The 15,708-nt window shown below is 44.3% G+C and overlaps 1 protein-coding gene across 3 annotated transcripts in view; it reads left to right on the plus strand.

Annotated features, from left to right (window-relative positions):
* FAM135B (family with sequence similarity 135 member B) overlaps positions 1–15,708 on the plus strand; it is a 141,737-nt gene that overhangs the window by 112,280 nt on the left and 13,749 nt on the right. For all 3 annotated transcript variants that reach the window (XM_077932714.1, XM_077932716.1, XM_077932717.1), the window contains 5 exons: positions 1,267–1,316; positions 7,942–8,097; positions 9,332–9,405; positions 12,008–12,162; positions 13,243–15,268. In XM_077932714.1, the coding sequence (XP_077788840.1) occupies positions 1,267–1,316; positions 7,942–8,097; positions 9,332–9,405; positions 12,008–12,162; positions 13,243–15,268 (2,461 nt within the window). The remainder of the gene's footprint in view (positions 1–1,266; positions 1,317–7,941; positions 8,098–9,331; positions 9,406–12,007; positions 12,163–13,242; positions 15,269–15,708) is intronic.

Consider the following 15,708-nt stretch of genomic DNA (forward strand, 5'->3'; position numbering starts at 1 on the left):
ATGGGCTCACAGTTTCCTCTCCCTTTTGTGCTGCTTGGAGCACCTTCAAACAACCATAAAAAGGAAACTTTTTGCAGGGGACACCAAACCCCCAGTTTTCAGTTTATCCCCAGCTTAAAGCAGGCCCCACATCTTGCTGCGACAACCCTCTCACCACCTGCAATATAACGGCAATAATGCCAGCCTCCCTGACAGGCTGTTTTATAAGTTCACAGAACAATAAACCTTGGGAATTGTTGTTGTTGTTGTTTAGTCGTTTAGTCGTGTCTGACTCTTCATGACCCCATGGACCAGAGCACGCCAGGCACTCCTGTCTTCCACTGCCTCCCGCAGTTTGGTCAAACTCATGCTGGTAGCTTCGAGAACACTGTCCAACCATCTCGTTCTCTGTCGTTCCCTTCTCCTTGTGCCCTCCATCTTTCCCAACATCAGGGTCTTTTCCAGGGAGTCTTCTCTTTTCATGAGTATTGGAGCCTCAGCTTCAGGATCTGTCCTTCCAGGGCTGATTTCCTTCAGAATGAATGGGTTTGATCTTTTTGCAGTCCATGGGACTCTCAAGAGTCTCCTCCAGCACCATAAGCATCAATTCTTTGGCGATCAGCCTTCTTTATGGTCCAGCTCTCATTTGGGAATACAATCTATAAATAACTTATTCTGCATGCCATTATTCTGCTATCTTATCTGATTCAGTTCCATCTTTTAAAAAGCTTTCTGGAGTTTAGCTGAAATGATATGCAGTGGGAGTTTAGAGCATATAGAGTTCAATTTGTGTTCCCCACGTCTCTCTAAGATTCTACCCATTGTCCATAGGATATGAATCTTTAAACAGGTCAATTATTTAATTCCATGATTAAATGGGGGGGGGCATAGAAAATTAGCAGGCCTTTGAAATTTTAATTTAGGATGAATGATGTCACAATTTTATTCCAATTGGCAAGAATAACTCCTGTAATGAATTAAAGAGTGGGGGGGGGGACTGTATGAATTATCCAACTTATCTTTGATTTGCTTTTTGCCAAAGGGTAGATTGTGGTTTTTATTTATGCTATATTGAGTTGGTGGTGAATTTTATTTTAATTTTTTTTCTGGCACCTTGTTGTATCTGGCAAGATATATGAGAAAAGATGGAGCAACTAAGTGTATTCCGTCATTTCAATTGAGACATTTGGCTGAGGTCTTCTGATGTTCCTATTATCATGCAAATCAACCCTGGGCACAGATGCTTCTGAATTAATGATTGTACCTTTTTCTTCTTCTTTTTCCTAGAGGACCTTTCTGTAGAAGACACCCTGTTGCAGCTGTCTGCAGAGCTACAGGTAGCTAGCACAATAGCACACACCCCTGTGTGCATTTCCCAAACAACTGCAAGAGCAATATTTCATTTTCCCTCTTCAAAGATGCATGTCCATTGTCAAGTACATGCATTTGTCTATGGGGAAGGGAGTGTTGTGTTAGAATGCAAAAATTACTTGAGTTTTGCATTCCAGCACGATGACTTTTGCATGGGGTTGGAGCACTTTCTGTCAGAGATTTGCAAATCCATTTCATTCCAGCCCATTCCCCTTTTGCATGCTATTTCCCATAATTCAATTCTGCTCAGTTTCCTTATTCACATGTTATTCTTCTTTTCTAAAAGAAAACCCACAAACCTTCTCAAACATCTTTTTTTAAAAAAATATACATTCTAATGTTTAAAATCTGTATATAATGTTTATCTTCTGTCAAAAATGTATCCAAATATTTTGATATGTTTAAATTGCTGAGAGGTGACACATGATCATGCCTTGTAAGTGAAATGGAGCAGGGCCTTCTTGGTGGTGATGCCACATTTTCAGAATGTCCTACCTAGTTGCATCTGGTTGGCTTCCACAGTGGATATATTTAAACAAAGCCTGAATGCATATCTTTTCTTTTGCCCAGGGTTTTGTATCTTAATGGCAATTGCTATTTCTTGGGGTAGTCCAATCGTTTGTCACTGCTTCTGGTTTGATTGTGATCCAGTTGTTCTAACTCTGACTTTTATCATGCTGCGCCTTGCTTTACCTAGCTGATGCTCTTATCATCACTTGGTGCAGATTGTGGGATGTAAAAACAACTAAGAAACTAATAATAATAATAATAATAATAATAATAATAATAATAATAATAATAACAACAACAATGTATTATTTATGCCCCGTGCTGATCCATATGCAGACCAAGTGATTTAGTATAGGAATCTACAAAGATCAAATCTCTCAAGCTTCCTTATGAAGGAAAGCAAAAGATATTGAGGCTTAAGAAAGAAAGAAAGAAAGAAAGAAAGAAAGAAAGAAAGAAAGAAAGAAAGAAAGAAAAACCCCTGAAAGGTTTGGAAAGAGGTTTATTTTTCTCTTCAAATTCCATAATGTAAAATCACTGAATGAGGTTGATTGGCAGTAGGCACACAACACAACATACTTTCACCCAACACAGAGTGGTTCATCTTGTAAATCTCACTGCCACGTGATAGCTACAATGATGGCTAAAAAGGTAAAGAAAGGTAAAGGACCCCTGACAGTTAAGTCCAGTCGCGACTCTGGGGTTGCGGCGCTCATCTTGCTTTACTGGGTGAGGGAGCCGACATTTGTCTGCAGACAGTTTTTCCGGGTCTTGTGGCCAGCACGACTAAGCCGCTTCTGGCGAAACCAGAGCAGCGCATGGAAACGCCGTTTACTTTCCCGCTGGAGCAGTACCTATTTATCTACTTGCACTTTGACGTGCTTTCGAACTGCTAGGTTGGCAGGAGCTGGGACCAAACAACAGGAGCTCACCCCGTCGAGGGATTCAAACCTCCAACCTTCCGATCGGCAAGCCCAAGGTTCAGTGGCTTACACCACAGCGCCACCTGCGTCCCTACAATGATGGCTACAGCCACTCAAAAGAGATATCCAGCAGAGTTGTTCTTAGGCATGGGATTTTCTGTGGGTGGACAAAATTGGCCTAATATCTGCTAAATGCGGGTTCTTATTGTGAGACGATCACTGGTGATGTTTCTCGTGGCTGCCATTATGGTGCCCTGTGGTGTTCTAAGAATGGCTGGGTAGTATTATGCTCGGTTCCAAAGCGAAGAACTTGATTAAGGCAGGGGTATTAGCATTATTATTTATTCATGTACGTGCCACTTAATTGCCAAGGTGTCTTCTAAATGGTTTTACAAGTATAAAAGCAATTACAAAAAGAAAATATTAAGACACCTAATTGAAATACACAAGAAAACGACCCCCTCGAAAGATTGCAATAAACCACCCACACTTAGAATATTCATTCAATACAATAAAATAGCACAACCGTTAAAAGAGCTAAAGCAGCCATTGAAACAGGAAGTTCGGTTCAGGAGTTTAATGCTTACTTAAACAGGTGTGCCTTCAGAAGATGGTGCAATGGCAATACCAACTGGACACCCCGTATTTCAGCAGCGAGAGCATTCCAGAATACTTGGGCTGCCAACATTATGGACAAAAAGTCCAAAGATGGGGTGACAGGTGAAAGCATTCACACCAGTGGTGGAAAAAGGGGATTTATTCAGAGTAAAGTAAAAAGATTCAGGGGAACCCAGTTCCAGATCCTATACATTCAGAGATTTATAGATTTCAAGTACATTGGTTGGACTTTACCATGATCCTATTTGCTATCATTGTTCCCTATGAAAATGTGCTATTTCCTCCTTTTTCTTACCTCATCTTGCAGACCCAAGAGTTAGCGCTTGGTAACCCTAGACGGTTAAATGCAGTCAAAGGAGACTATGGGGTTGTGGTGCTCATCTTACTTTTCAGGTCAGAAAGACAGTTTTCCAGGTCATGTGGCCAGCATGACTAAACCGCTTCTGGTGCAACAGGACACCATGACAGATACCAGACCACACGGAAATGTTGTTTACCTTCCCACCACAGCAGTATCTATTTATCTACTTGCACTGGCATGCTTTCGAACTGCTAGGTTGGCAGGAGCTGGGACAGAGCAACACCTGTCATGGGGATTCGAACCACCAACCTCCCGATCAGCAAGCCCAAGAGGCTCCGTGGTTTAGACCACAGCACCCCCTGCCCCTTTGACTGAACTTAACCGCCCAGGAGTCCTTTACCTTTACCTAACCAGGGTAAGGTGGTGATGGCATGTCTAGGGTTTTTCTAGCTTACTTTGCTGTCCAGTACATTTTTTAGGAGAGGACAAGGTCGCAAGATATGGGAGTTGGGTGCTGGCAGTCTCATGGTAGCTTTTGCTGACCATTGCAGTACTTTGTTTATAGGTGGTTAGTCCAGAAGTTTGAAAAACAGCAGAAAGGTTGAATGTTTATGCTCGTCCCCGATTCAAGCTGGGTTAAAAGGTTACTGGGGAGACCAAAACTATGCTTTGCTTGCTTCTAGCTAATTTCCGAGGCCAAAGCTAAAGTCCGCTGCATGTAAAAGGATGAAATCTCTTGCTAATGCCTGGTGTTTGAAGCAAGATGGACTTTATTATTCTAGTAAGGAAGCCAATGAGGTTCCCTTCAGATTCTTTTAGACCATCATCCTTGCTCTCAGCTTTCTGGGGATGATAGGAGTGGAGTCCTACAATGTACAGGCAGCACCATGTTGGCAAACCCTGAACTAAGACATGCATTTTATTATCTGATACTCAAAGGGAGGTTGCATCTGAATATGGAAGCCCCATTTCGCTGCCATAGCTAAGAGCATTTGACCGATCTGTCCTCCATGTAATTGAGCAGATCTGGGGAATTTGCCACTTCCACAGTTTATGGCTGCAGAAGAGAACCCCACAAAGAACAGACCACACTGAATTATCCCCACCACCCACAGCAAAATGATAATAAGCAACTGTTGGCCACAGAACAAAGAGAGATTTATTCTGCCAGTACCTCTGCTTGAAATCTCTGATTTTTATCGTGCGGCATTTTCTAATTCTAAACTGAAAACTAGGCTGACCACCCTGCTGGGAAGTGCTTGGAGGAACAAACAAGGGAAATATTGCAGATGCATCAGAAAAAGTTTGGCATGTTAGCGGGGGTTTTAAAAAACATTATAGATGGAGCAGCACCATCTAGCGGACAATGTATAATTGACAACAAGAAATGTCTGTTGTTTCTATTTTTGCAGTCCATAGGAAAGAACACTTAGTTGTTCACAGGCAGCTTCAGCAGAATGGTAGTATTAGGTAGAACCCTGAGTTCCAGCAAGGGAACCTGCTGGTGGAAGATGAGAGGCAATTTTTTGTCCATTTCCCTCTCCTACGCTCCACCATAGCACCTTGTGTTGCCTCTCATTCTGTATTGTGGGATGTGATCCATGAGAAGCAGTCAAGTACAACATTCCTTGTAATCCTAGAGAAGACATGTGAGGGAATGTTTCCTCCTGGCTGGAGCATCCTTCCTTTTGCATGTGATAGAAGGTGGGCGTGACCTAACCTGCCAGGTAACAAAAGGATGAGTCACGCAGCACACCTTTCTCTTTTTGACTTCCTTCTTTGTTTGACCACCTTCTGGCCAGGACTGCTCTGCTAGATCTCAGCTAGCAGAAGCACTGGGATTATTCCCCCATATGGGGTAGATCCACATGTACATATTTGTAACTAAATCTGCCTTCAGGAATCCAACTGTGAACTGATGTGAGTAAACTTCTTTTATTGACTTTGAATAGGATTGTCACATCTTTATTCTTTTAAGACGGTTTCAAGGGAACATACAATTCAACCTGAGGCAGACTGAATTGTATAATAGTGAGAGGCTCGCACGAGCCTGCAACCAGCTATCTGCTATGCATATAAAAGGGGGGAATGTAACTCTGCTACATAAAGGAACTTGCTAACGCAAGTTAGGAAGGATATTAATAAACAATATATCCTCTCCTGTCATCCTGAACATTCCCACATGTATTGCATCTCGTGTTGCTTTGAAGGGGTTCCCAACCCTCACCAAGCAGAATTTGGGGGAGCATAAGGATCTGGAGGGAGAAAGGGAAATGGTTGTAAAGTGTCCCACACCCACCTTCATCTGGTGGGAGCATCTCATCCTGGCAAAACCACACAGAATAGCCTCTCGCCAGCAGGAGAAACTCTGGATCTCAGCCACTGTAAAAGATATTTGCCATAAATCTCCCCATCTTTCGTTGTCAGCTTAAATCTTTCCCCAGAACTAGACTCGCAAAACAGTTTGAATATTTTACTACTCCCATTATCCTTGTCAGAAGCTCAATCTAGATTGATGCTCATGAGTAATGTTCATCTGAAGAAGCTGGAAATAGGGAAGGAGAAGGGCAGGACACAGATGCCATCAAATCCAGAGCAAGATTGAGTTGAACTCGGCAAGAAGCAAAATTTTCAGGAGAATTTGAAGCCCCTTCCAGGAGGAAACGACTGAGGAACTCTGAGGGAGGAAAAAGTGCTGAGCAACATTTCCAGTACAGGCTTCTGTACCTCGTGTTGCCAACGCTGAGTTTCACACTGAGTTACATTTCAAGATACACGAAATACCAAGGAAATTACCAGACGAATTAGAGAGTTGGAATAGAAGACGCTTTGTGTCCCATCCAACTCTACAATTTTATGATCAATTCTACAAGGGTGAGAAAAGAGCCTTGATGAAAGTTGCAAAATTTCAACATAGCTTCCTTAATATGCACAATACACTCAAACTGTCTTAATGTCTTCTGCTGAGTTGGGGATGAGGACTTAATCCTGGCTAAGCCTACATGAGCTGGGAATCCTGAACTCCTTATCTTGGTGCATATTGGCAAAAGATTGCCCCCTAATTCAAAGGTGTTAGGGGTCATATGTCCCTTAACGCCAGTTGCTAGGAGTCACAAGAGGACAGGGTACTATTGTACAGTGTTAAGATGATGATGATGATTTACTTGTACCCCACCCATCTGACTGGGTTGCGCCAGCCACTCTGGGTGGCTTCCAATGGAAAAAAGCCTCCTGATACAAGACTGCCTTGGGAGGGCGTTCCACAGGGTGGTGGCACTACCAAGAAGGCCCTCTGCCTGGTTCCCTGTAACTTCACTTCTCACAATGAGGGAACTTCCAGAATGCCTTCTGAGATGAATGTCAGTGTCTGGGCTGCCCAATAAGGTGGAGACACTCCTTCAGGTATACAGGGCCAATGCCATTTAGGGCTTTAAGGGTCAACAGCAACACATTGATTGCATTTGGAAACACACTGGGAGCCAATGTAGATCTTTTAGAACCCGTGTCCTGCTTGCGTCAGCTGCTGCATAGGCAAATGGTTGATCACTGTGAAAAACTGGATACCATATTAGATGGGTTTGTGGCCTAATCTAGCAGAACTCTTCTTGTGTTGTTTTGCCTAAGTTCATTTCCCATACAGTCATACCTCGAGTTACAGACAGTTTGGGTTGCACGATTTTGGGTTGCGCACCACACCGAACCCAGAAGTACCGGAACGGGTTACTACCGGGTTTCAGTGCTTGCGCAGAAGCGCCGAATTGCTGAATCGCAACCCGCACATGCACAGATGCACCGCTGCGGGTTGCGAACGTGCTTCCCGCACAGATCACGTTCACAACCCGAGCATCCACTGTAGTTGGAACCCAATAAGGCTATACAGTGGTACCTCTAGTTACAAACTTGATCCATTCCGGGGTGTTGGTCACACCTCAAAAAGTCCACAACTAGAGCCCTGCTTCTGCGCACATGCGTGGCATGATAGAGCGCTTCTACGCATGCACAGGCGGCGAAACCTGGAAGTATACATTCCCAGGTTTGCCACATTCGTATCCTGAATAAACGCAACCCGAGACTCAAGTAACAAGAGGTACGGCTGTGCTGTTCTGCTCTGAATCATGTTGGGTCTCCTCCAGGCTTATTCAGATGTTTGACCTTTTGCAAAATGAAATAAAATAAAAACCAATTCAAAGGTCATTGTCACTACTTTGCCTTGACAATATCTACTTTGTACCCTTCCAGATGCTGAACAATCCAGAAAAGATAGCAGAGCAGATCAGCAAAGACCTCACTTGGCTCTGCTCCCACCTTTTGGCTCTCTGGACCCAGTTTCTAGAGTTCGTAACCCTGCACCCAGATGTCACAGCCTATCTCGTTCAGGAACATCACACGCTGAGGGTAACCTTGCAAGATGGTTCTGAACCCTACTTGGAGGAACAACCTGATACAATCGAAGGCTATAGGCAATCCCACTCATTTTTAAGGGCATTGCAGAATTGTTTTGTGTGTCTTTAGGGGTTCCCAAATTTCACGAATTTCCTAAAATTTAGCATAACCAAGATTGCACTGAGTTGTTTTGGACGATATGACCAGTAATAATGACAATAAACGGAAGTGCTACCACGTTTTCATTAAAATGCTGGTTTCAATCTTATTTGTTCGTTTAGATGCAAACCTGCCCTTAAACCCCCATTTTATTTTGTCATTTGCTGTCAGGAGGGTCTCAGAAAGAAAATCTCCCCAAAAATTATGGAAGGGAAAGCAGAATTTTGGTGATATCCATGTGGGTGTCTTTGAATCTTGTAAAATTATGCAGTGGATGTGGATGTCTGTGTTCTTTCATTTTACAATTCCACTTCCCCAAATTTCCCAAAAAGGAGAGGATTTAGCATTCTGGCATCTTCCCCAAGGATACTTCCAGAAAGTGTGGAAAGCCGGGATATCTGATTGTGGAGCACCCAAGAGTGGCATACTAAATTTGCTTATGTTTGGCTCCATCACAGGAATGAGTTATACCCAGTTTATGTCACCTTCACATTTGTTGTTGTTTTGTTGTTTAGTCATTTAGTCGTGTCCAACTCTTCGTGACCCCATGGACCAGAGCACGCCAGGCACTTCTGTCTTCCACTTCCTCCCGCAGTTTGGTCAAACTCATGCTGGTAGCTTCAAGAACACTATCCACATTCAAGAACACCTTCGCATAGGTTCACCCATAAATCTGTACTGCTCTGTCCCATTTCCACATTTATTTACATCCACCACCCCCCCCCCAAAAAAAATGTGCATTTAAATATATATTTTAAAGCACAAATTCTTCAAAATGCACACTTCCAGACATTTTCTTCCTCCCTCCTGCCAAAATGCATGTTTAACTGGATTGATCCCTACATCGGGGAGTTCCTAATATTTATTTTCTTGTAGTCAGCACAACTTCTGGACACACTTGTCCGAACAAGCCAAGGTATATTTCCGTTGCGCCCCAAACTTCGGCGGCCTTTTTAAATGCACTGCTGACTCTGATTCCAGGAATGTCAGATGCAGTGGGCTGTTACGTAGACAATATACAAATAAACATAGATTATAGACTATGTTTTGAAGGTGATACACCTTCTAACATGTTTTTCTTTGCCAGGTAAGAAGATTCTCTGAAGCTTTCTTTCATGCTGAGCATCAAAAGCCTGCCGTTGTGACTTTCCAGGAAAGCCTGTATGTAATTTTTGATGCATTTCTACCTTTTGACTGTGGTGTTATATAATTTAATGACATTTATTTTCTCACTTATTAAAAGAAAAATATGACACACTTATGTGACCATGCAATTCTGGGCATAGCTACCTAGTAGTAGGCTCCGTGGCACTAAATGGGACTTATTCCCTGGAAGGTAGGTACAGCATCGCATCCTAATATACTGCAATGCTGATTTTGGGAGGTCAAGCCCACACATGGTGTCTTCCAACCCATAGAAAACACAATATATGCACTTTCCTCCAGTGTCCCAGTTTTCCAGGGATAGTCCCAGATTTACAGAAGCACTTCCCAGCAGGGTGGCCAGCCTAGTTTTTAGTTTAGAATTGGAAAATGTTGCACAATAAAAACCAGAGATTTCAAAGAGAGATACTGGCAGAATCAATCTCTCTTTCTTCTGTGGCCAACAGTTGCTTATTGTCATTTTGCCAGGGGGTGCTTCTGTGATCAGATAAATTACATGGGGGACGGATCGGTCTAACGCGCTTAGCTCTGGCAACTAAGCTAAATGGGGCTTCCATATTCAGATGCAACCTACCTCTGAGTATCAGATAATAAATGCATATCTTTGTTCAGGGTTTGCCAACATGGTGCTGTCTACACATTGTAGGACTCGAACTCCTGTCATCCCCAGAAAGCTGACAGCAAGGATAATGGAAGTTGCAGACACTCCCAAGTGTCCTAGTTTTCTAGGGACAGTCCCAGATATACAGAAGCCATCCCGGTTTCTGATTTGATCCCGGAATGTCCCGCTTTTCCTTAGGACATCCCTATTCACACTGGAGAAATGTTGGAGGAAATGGTAGAATATCCCTATTTACACCGGAGAAAAGTTGGGGGTATAGAGTTATCCGACCCCCAAGCCATCTGAAGGCAGCCCTGTATAGTGAATGTTTTATTGTGCTTTTATATTTGTCTGAAGCTGCCCAGAGCGGCTGCGGCAACCCAGTCAGATGGGCAAGGTATAAATAGTAAAATTATTGTTATTATGGAATAGGCCATCCCTATTTTGATTGGAGAAATGTTGGAGGTGTAGTGGGCACCTCCAGTGTAGTGGTATCTTCCAGTGTAATTGGGGGCCACCATGAAGAAGGCACTGTCTCAAGTCACGATATAACATATCCCACCCTGAGAGGCGAGATATTCTCCTTTTCCTCCCCCAGTTCTAAAGACATGGGCTGGCACACATCTGTGTCTCAAGTAGGGCATAGAATGAGTGTTTTGTGTAAGCAGAGGATCTGTCACAGAAGTAAAGCCATAAGAAGTACAAATGCTGTGGAATAAGCAGCGGGTGGCGCTGTGGGTTAAACCACAGAGCCTAGGACTTGCTGATCAGAAGGTCGGCGGTTCAAATCCCTGCGACGGTGTGAGCTCCCATTGCTTGGTACCTCCTCCTGCCAACCTAGCAGTTTGAAAGCACGTCAAAGTGCAAGTAGATAAATAGGTACTGCTCCGGCAGGAAGGTAAATGGCATTTCCGTGCACTGCTCTGGTTCGCCAGAAGTGGCTTAGTCATGCTGGCCACATGACCCGGAAACTGTACGCCAGCTCCCTCGGCCAATAAAGCGAGATGAGCACCGCAACCCCAGAGTCGGCCATGACTGGACCTACCTTTACCTTTACATTATTACATGAGCACTGTTCCACAGCATTTGATATTTTCATTTACATACATTCATTCGAAATAAGATTATGAAGCAATTCTATATCCTCCCACCACGCTGACGAAGAATTCTACAAAACAGTAGTCAATATCTGGAATCACTGTTCAGTGTTGCACATCATATTTGCTGAATACACAAAGCTTCACAGCTTGTCTTTCATCGTACAAAGTTTGGTACCTCGCTTCATTTAAAGATTTTCAGAGACTTTGAGACTAAAGATTTCATTTTGTACTTCTTATGGTTTGAGGGAATTTTATAAAGATTGTCTATTACGTATGTATATGGTCATAGTGTTGCCTAGACATTGCTGACGTTCTCTTTGCAACGCAGGGGTTGGTTTGTTTTGTTACAGAAGTAAAGCCAGGAGGGGTAGGGAACCTCAAGCCTAGGGGCCAAGACAACCCTCCGTTCCCCTCTAGACTGGCCCTTAGGCCATACCCCTCACTGACTGCTTCACACCCAGAATGTTTTACCCTGCTGAAATGTGTCCTTCCTTCCTTCCTTCCTTCCTTCCTTCCTTCTTCCTTCCTTCTTCCTTCCTTCCTTCCTTCCTTCCTTCCTTCCTTCCTTCCTTCCTTTCTCTCTTTTCCTTGGGTGGAGCACAGGGGTATGGAAACTAGCCTACCATTCAGATGTAAAGTTTCCATTCGTTGATCCACCCACTTTTGCTTCTGGTCCTGTCCACGTGGCCCTCAGGAGGTGCCTGGAATGGAATGCAGCCCCCAGACTGAAAAATGCCCACCCCCAACCCTGATTTAGACGGCGTTTCATGTTTGGTTCAAGTGGGTTGTTGCTGGCAATCGTGGCAAACTCTCTAGGGGGCGGGAACTCAGTCCAATGGAAGTGGAAGTGGGGAAACTCTACACTAGGGAAAATTACCCTCCTGTTTCTTTCAAACAGCATCCAGCATCACAACCAAATCTCATCAGAAGTCCGGAACTCCGAGTACCTCACCAGCATGCCGCCCCTGCCAGTAGAGTGCCTCGACATTGATGGAGACTGGGGCACGCTGCCGATTATTTTTGAAGACAGATATGTCGATTTCCCCTACAAAGGTGGGTAATAAACTGAGCTTTGGAGCTCCTCCTTGGGAACTTTACTTTCTTTTTTTCTTTTTGAAATAATTTTTATTTGGTTTTACAAGTACAGTGGTACCCCGGTTTCCAGACAGCTTAGTTCGCAAACAACTTGGAACCCAAACGCTGCAAAACCAGAAGTAGGTGTTCCAGTTTTCGAACTTCTTTTCGGAAGCTGAACGTGCTTCATTTTGAGTCCTACGCTGTTCCTCTTCCTTTCTCTGTGTCTTCTGTTTGTAAATTGAGTCCCCCACTGCTAATGAGAGACTTCCTCTTCCATTCTGAGGTTGTCCCAGGCACCCACGCAACACTGAGGTGATATTTGGAGCTTATATTTGGTGCTTTTGTTTTTTATTTTATTTTTGGCATTTTTGTTTGTGCAGTTTTTTGTTTTTGTGACTGTGGCTTGTGACTTCGTTTCTGTGACTTGTTTCTGTGATTGTGTGGAACCCAGTTCAGCTACTGATTGATTGACTGACACTGGGCACTGCACTGCAGGGGATGCCACAAGAATGCTGTAGAATCCCAACTCTTCCCCTTTTTGTATCATTCTTTTTTGTAATTGTTATATAAAAGTAGGTAATGGACTCCTGGATGGTGAAGTCCAGTCAAAGGCGTTTATGGGGTTGCAGCGCTCATCTCGCTTTCAGGCCGAGGGAGCTGGCGTTTGTCTACAGACAGCTTTCCAGGTCATGTGGCCAGCAGGACTAAACCGCTTCTGGCACAATGGAACACCGTGACAGAAACCAGAGCGCACGGAAACACCGTTTACCTTCCCACCACAGCAGTACCTATTTATCTACTTGTACTGGCATGCTTTCAAACTGCTAGGTTGGCAGGAGCTGGACCAGAGCAACGAGAGCTCACTCCGTTGTGAGGATTCGAACTGCTGACCCAAGAGGCTCCATGGTTTAGACCACAGTGCCACCCGTGTCCTAATTGCTATATATTGTAACTCAATAAAACTGTTTTTTGAATCAAGCTGGTAATTTTACTGAAACAAATAGTTTCTAGTGTTGCTATAATAATCAGGGGGTATTTTCTCTCTCTCTCTTTCAGTTCAGAGCTTGGACAGCTTGCCGGACTATGTTATTTCTGCTGCTGGCAAATCACAAGTGGACTTAATAGGAAAAAACGAGGATCCTTCTTCAAATGATGACACTGCTTTAGCAAAGGGAGATTTCAGGAACAATGCCCCTTTCATCATCCATACAGATAGGATAAATGGAAAATCGGTGTATGGTCACAGCTATCCAAAAGGAGATTCATGTATGGTTGAGAGTCTCAAGGATCACCCCACAACTCAGGTACACACAATGAATGGAGATGCCCAGTCCCATGGGGATGTCTCAGATCTGGCTAGCAATATGATTTCTGGTTTGCAATCAGAACTCCTGAAAGATAATACAGAAAGCCTTAAGACACCAATGGAGCTTTCAGAAAATAATAGTGATAGACTTTCACCGGAGGCCGCCTATTTGGACATAAGCCCAGTGTGTAATAATGACCACCAAGGAGAACCAATGCTAGTCATGACTGCCCAGTATGATGGTGGCACATGTGGCCAACATAAACTTTTGAATGAGATTGAATTGAGCCAAGCAGCTTCAGGGGATGGTTGTGAATCTACTCTCACTTCAGACAAACTTCTAAATGCCCAAGAGAAACCAGCGGATCAGAGTTGTGAGTCAACACTGCCATCCTTGAGGACATTTGATGTAAGTGATGATTTGGGTTCACTGAACGAGATAAAAGACGCTGAGGAGATTAAGGAGCAAAGAGTGCAGGAGCGTGAAGAGTTCAGCTTGACATCAGGGGTCATTAAGAGATCATCGTCACTAATCTCAGACTCAGGGATCGAAAGCGAGCCCAGTTCAGTAGCTTGGTCTGATGCACGGAGTAAGGCTTTGGAGTTACCCAGTGACCGGGAGATTCTTCACCAGCTCGTCAGAAGGCACGCGATTCACCGTAACTCTCTGGAGGGAGGGCACACAGAAAGCAATACCAGCTTGCCCAGTGGCATCCAAGCTTCCCTCACCTCAATCAGCTCTTTGCCCTATGAGGAGGAAGAGCGGGAGGTGGAGCCCAATAAGCTGACGAAATCTATCTCAGCTCCTCAGATCAGTAGCCCTGAGGAGCCTGTTGATGACATGGATATATCAAAACATGCAAAAACTATATTGGACACCGCAGAGGGGCAATACGTGGAAATAGGGTGCACCAGCACGGGCCCAGCAGAAAACGTTTCCATGTGCCAGAAAGCCAGAGAAAATTATGGGTTGCCGCTTCCATTTGCTACCATGGAACACCCCAAATCTGCCTTTGAAGAAAATGTTGACAGTCCTCACTTACCAGAAGCTGCTGAGGGCTTTTCAGAGGTGGATTGTGGCTTGGATGCCACAGGAGAAGCTGTGTTTCTAATGCAAAATGAAAATCTAGATGACACGGTTGAAAGCCAGCTGCCAAAGAGAACAGAGGAGATCTGCTTGGGAAGGGTTGGTGACTATTTGGACACCAACACCACTCCTCTTGATGTGTATGAGGAGGAGGTAAATTTGCACACAGTCCATGGTTCGTATTCCACAAACGTTGAGGTTTTTTCACACCATGAGGGCCACACGCCAGACTATACTAGCACAGCCTCATCAGAGGTGGTACCTGAACCTGTCTCTGCAAAGGGTCCCCATGGCAGTTCTCTTGCCAATGGCAAAGTAGTGATGTGTGGTGGAGAAATACCCAACTTACAAGAAATTGATCTGGGTAACAGACCCGGCTGTGGATCCTACTGTGCAGAACCAGAAAACCGAGAGTTCAAAATGGTGGCAAACAGCACAAGCTTCCATTCAGTGGCTCCAGGGCCACTGGCGCTCGAGAGCAAAAAGGCTATTGAGGTGGTCAACTTATCTGTTTCTTGCGCAGCCACCTGCCTTCCTTTTTCTTCGGTCCTCAAAGAGAACCCACCAGTGGCCGGCTTCTCCTCCAAGCAGGTCACTTCTCCAATTACTCACCAACCAGTGGGCTCCTTTGGGGTCATCTCCTGTGAGTCCAGTGATGTGGATGGGGAGGCCAATGAAAGGATGCTTAGGTAAGTAGGTCCAAGGGCTTTTCATTCCCCACATGTTCTATTGGCTGCAATTTCCTGGATTTGGTGGGTTGATTTGGTACTTCTGATTACACCAGCAGCTGGGGTTCAGGAAGCTCTGAAGCTCAGCTAGGTCATTCTTTTTACAATTTGGATTGAAGGTGGTTTTGGGGGAAGCTCATAAAAATGCAACATTTCATGAGATACATATAGGATAGCTATGGATTGTGGCTAATGGCATATTTACACTGCTTGCCAAACCAGTGGTGGGAGCACACTGTATGTCAACATGATGTCATATGATTGACAGGTGGGTGGTTCCAATCACCTGTCAAAATTGTCCTACTGGGGTATGGGAGATACAGATCTGTCCCAGTGGGCCGAAAAGGTCCCCCAGCCCAGGCATACATCATTGGAGACTGTATGGTTGGCATTTGGGTTGA

This window comes from Podarcis muralis, chromosome 8 (assembly GCF_964188315.1).
Source record: "Podarcis muralis chromosome 8, rPodMur119.hap1.1, whole genome shotgun sequence".
In the NCBI taxonomy this organism is placed as follows: domain Eukaryota; kingdom Metazoa; phylum Chordata; class Lepidosauria; order Squamata; family Lacertidae; genus Podarcis; species Podarcis muralis.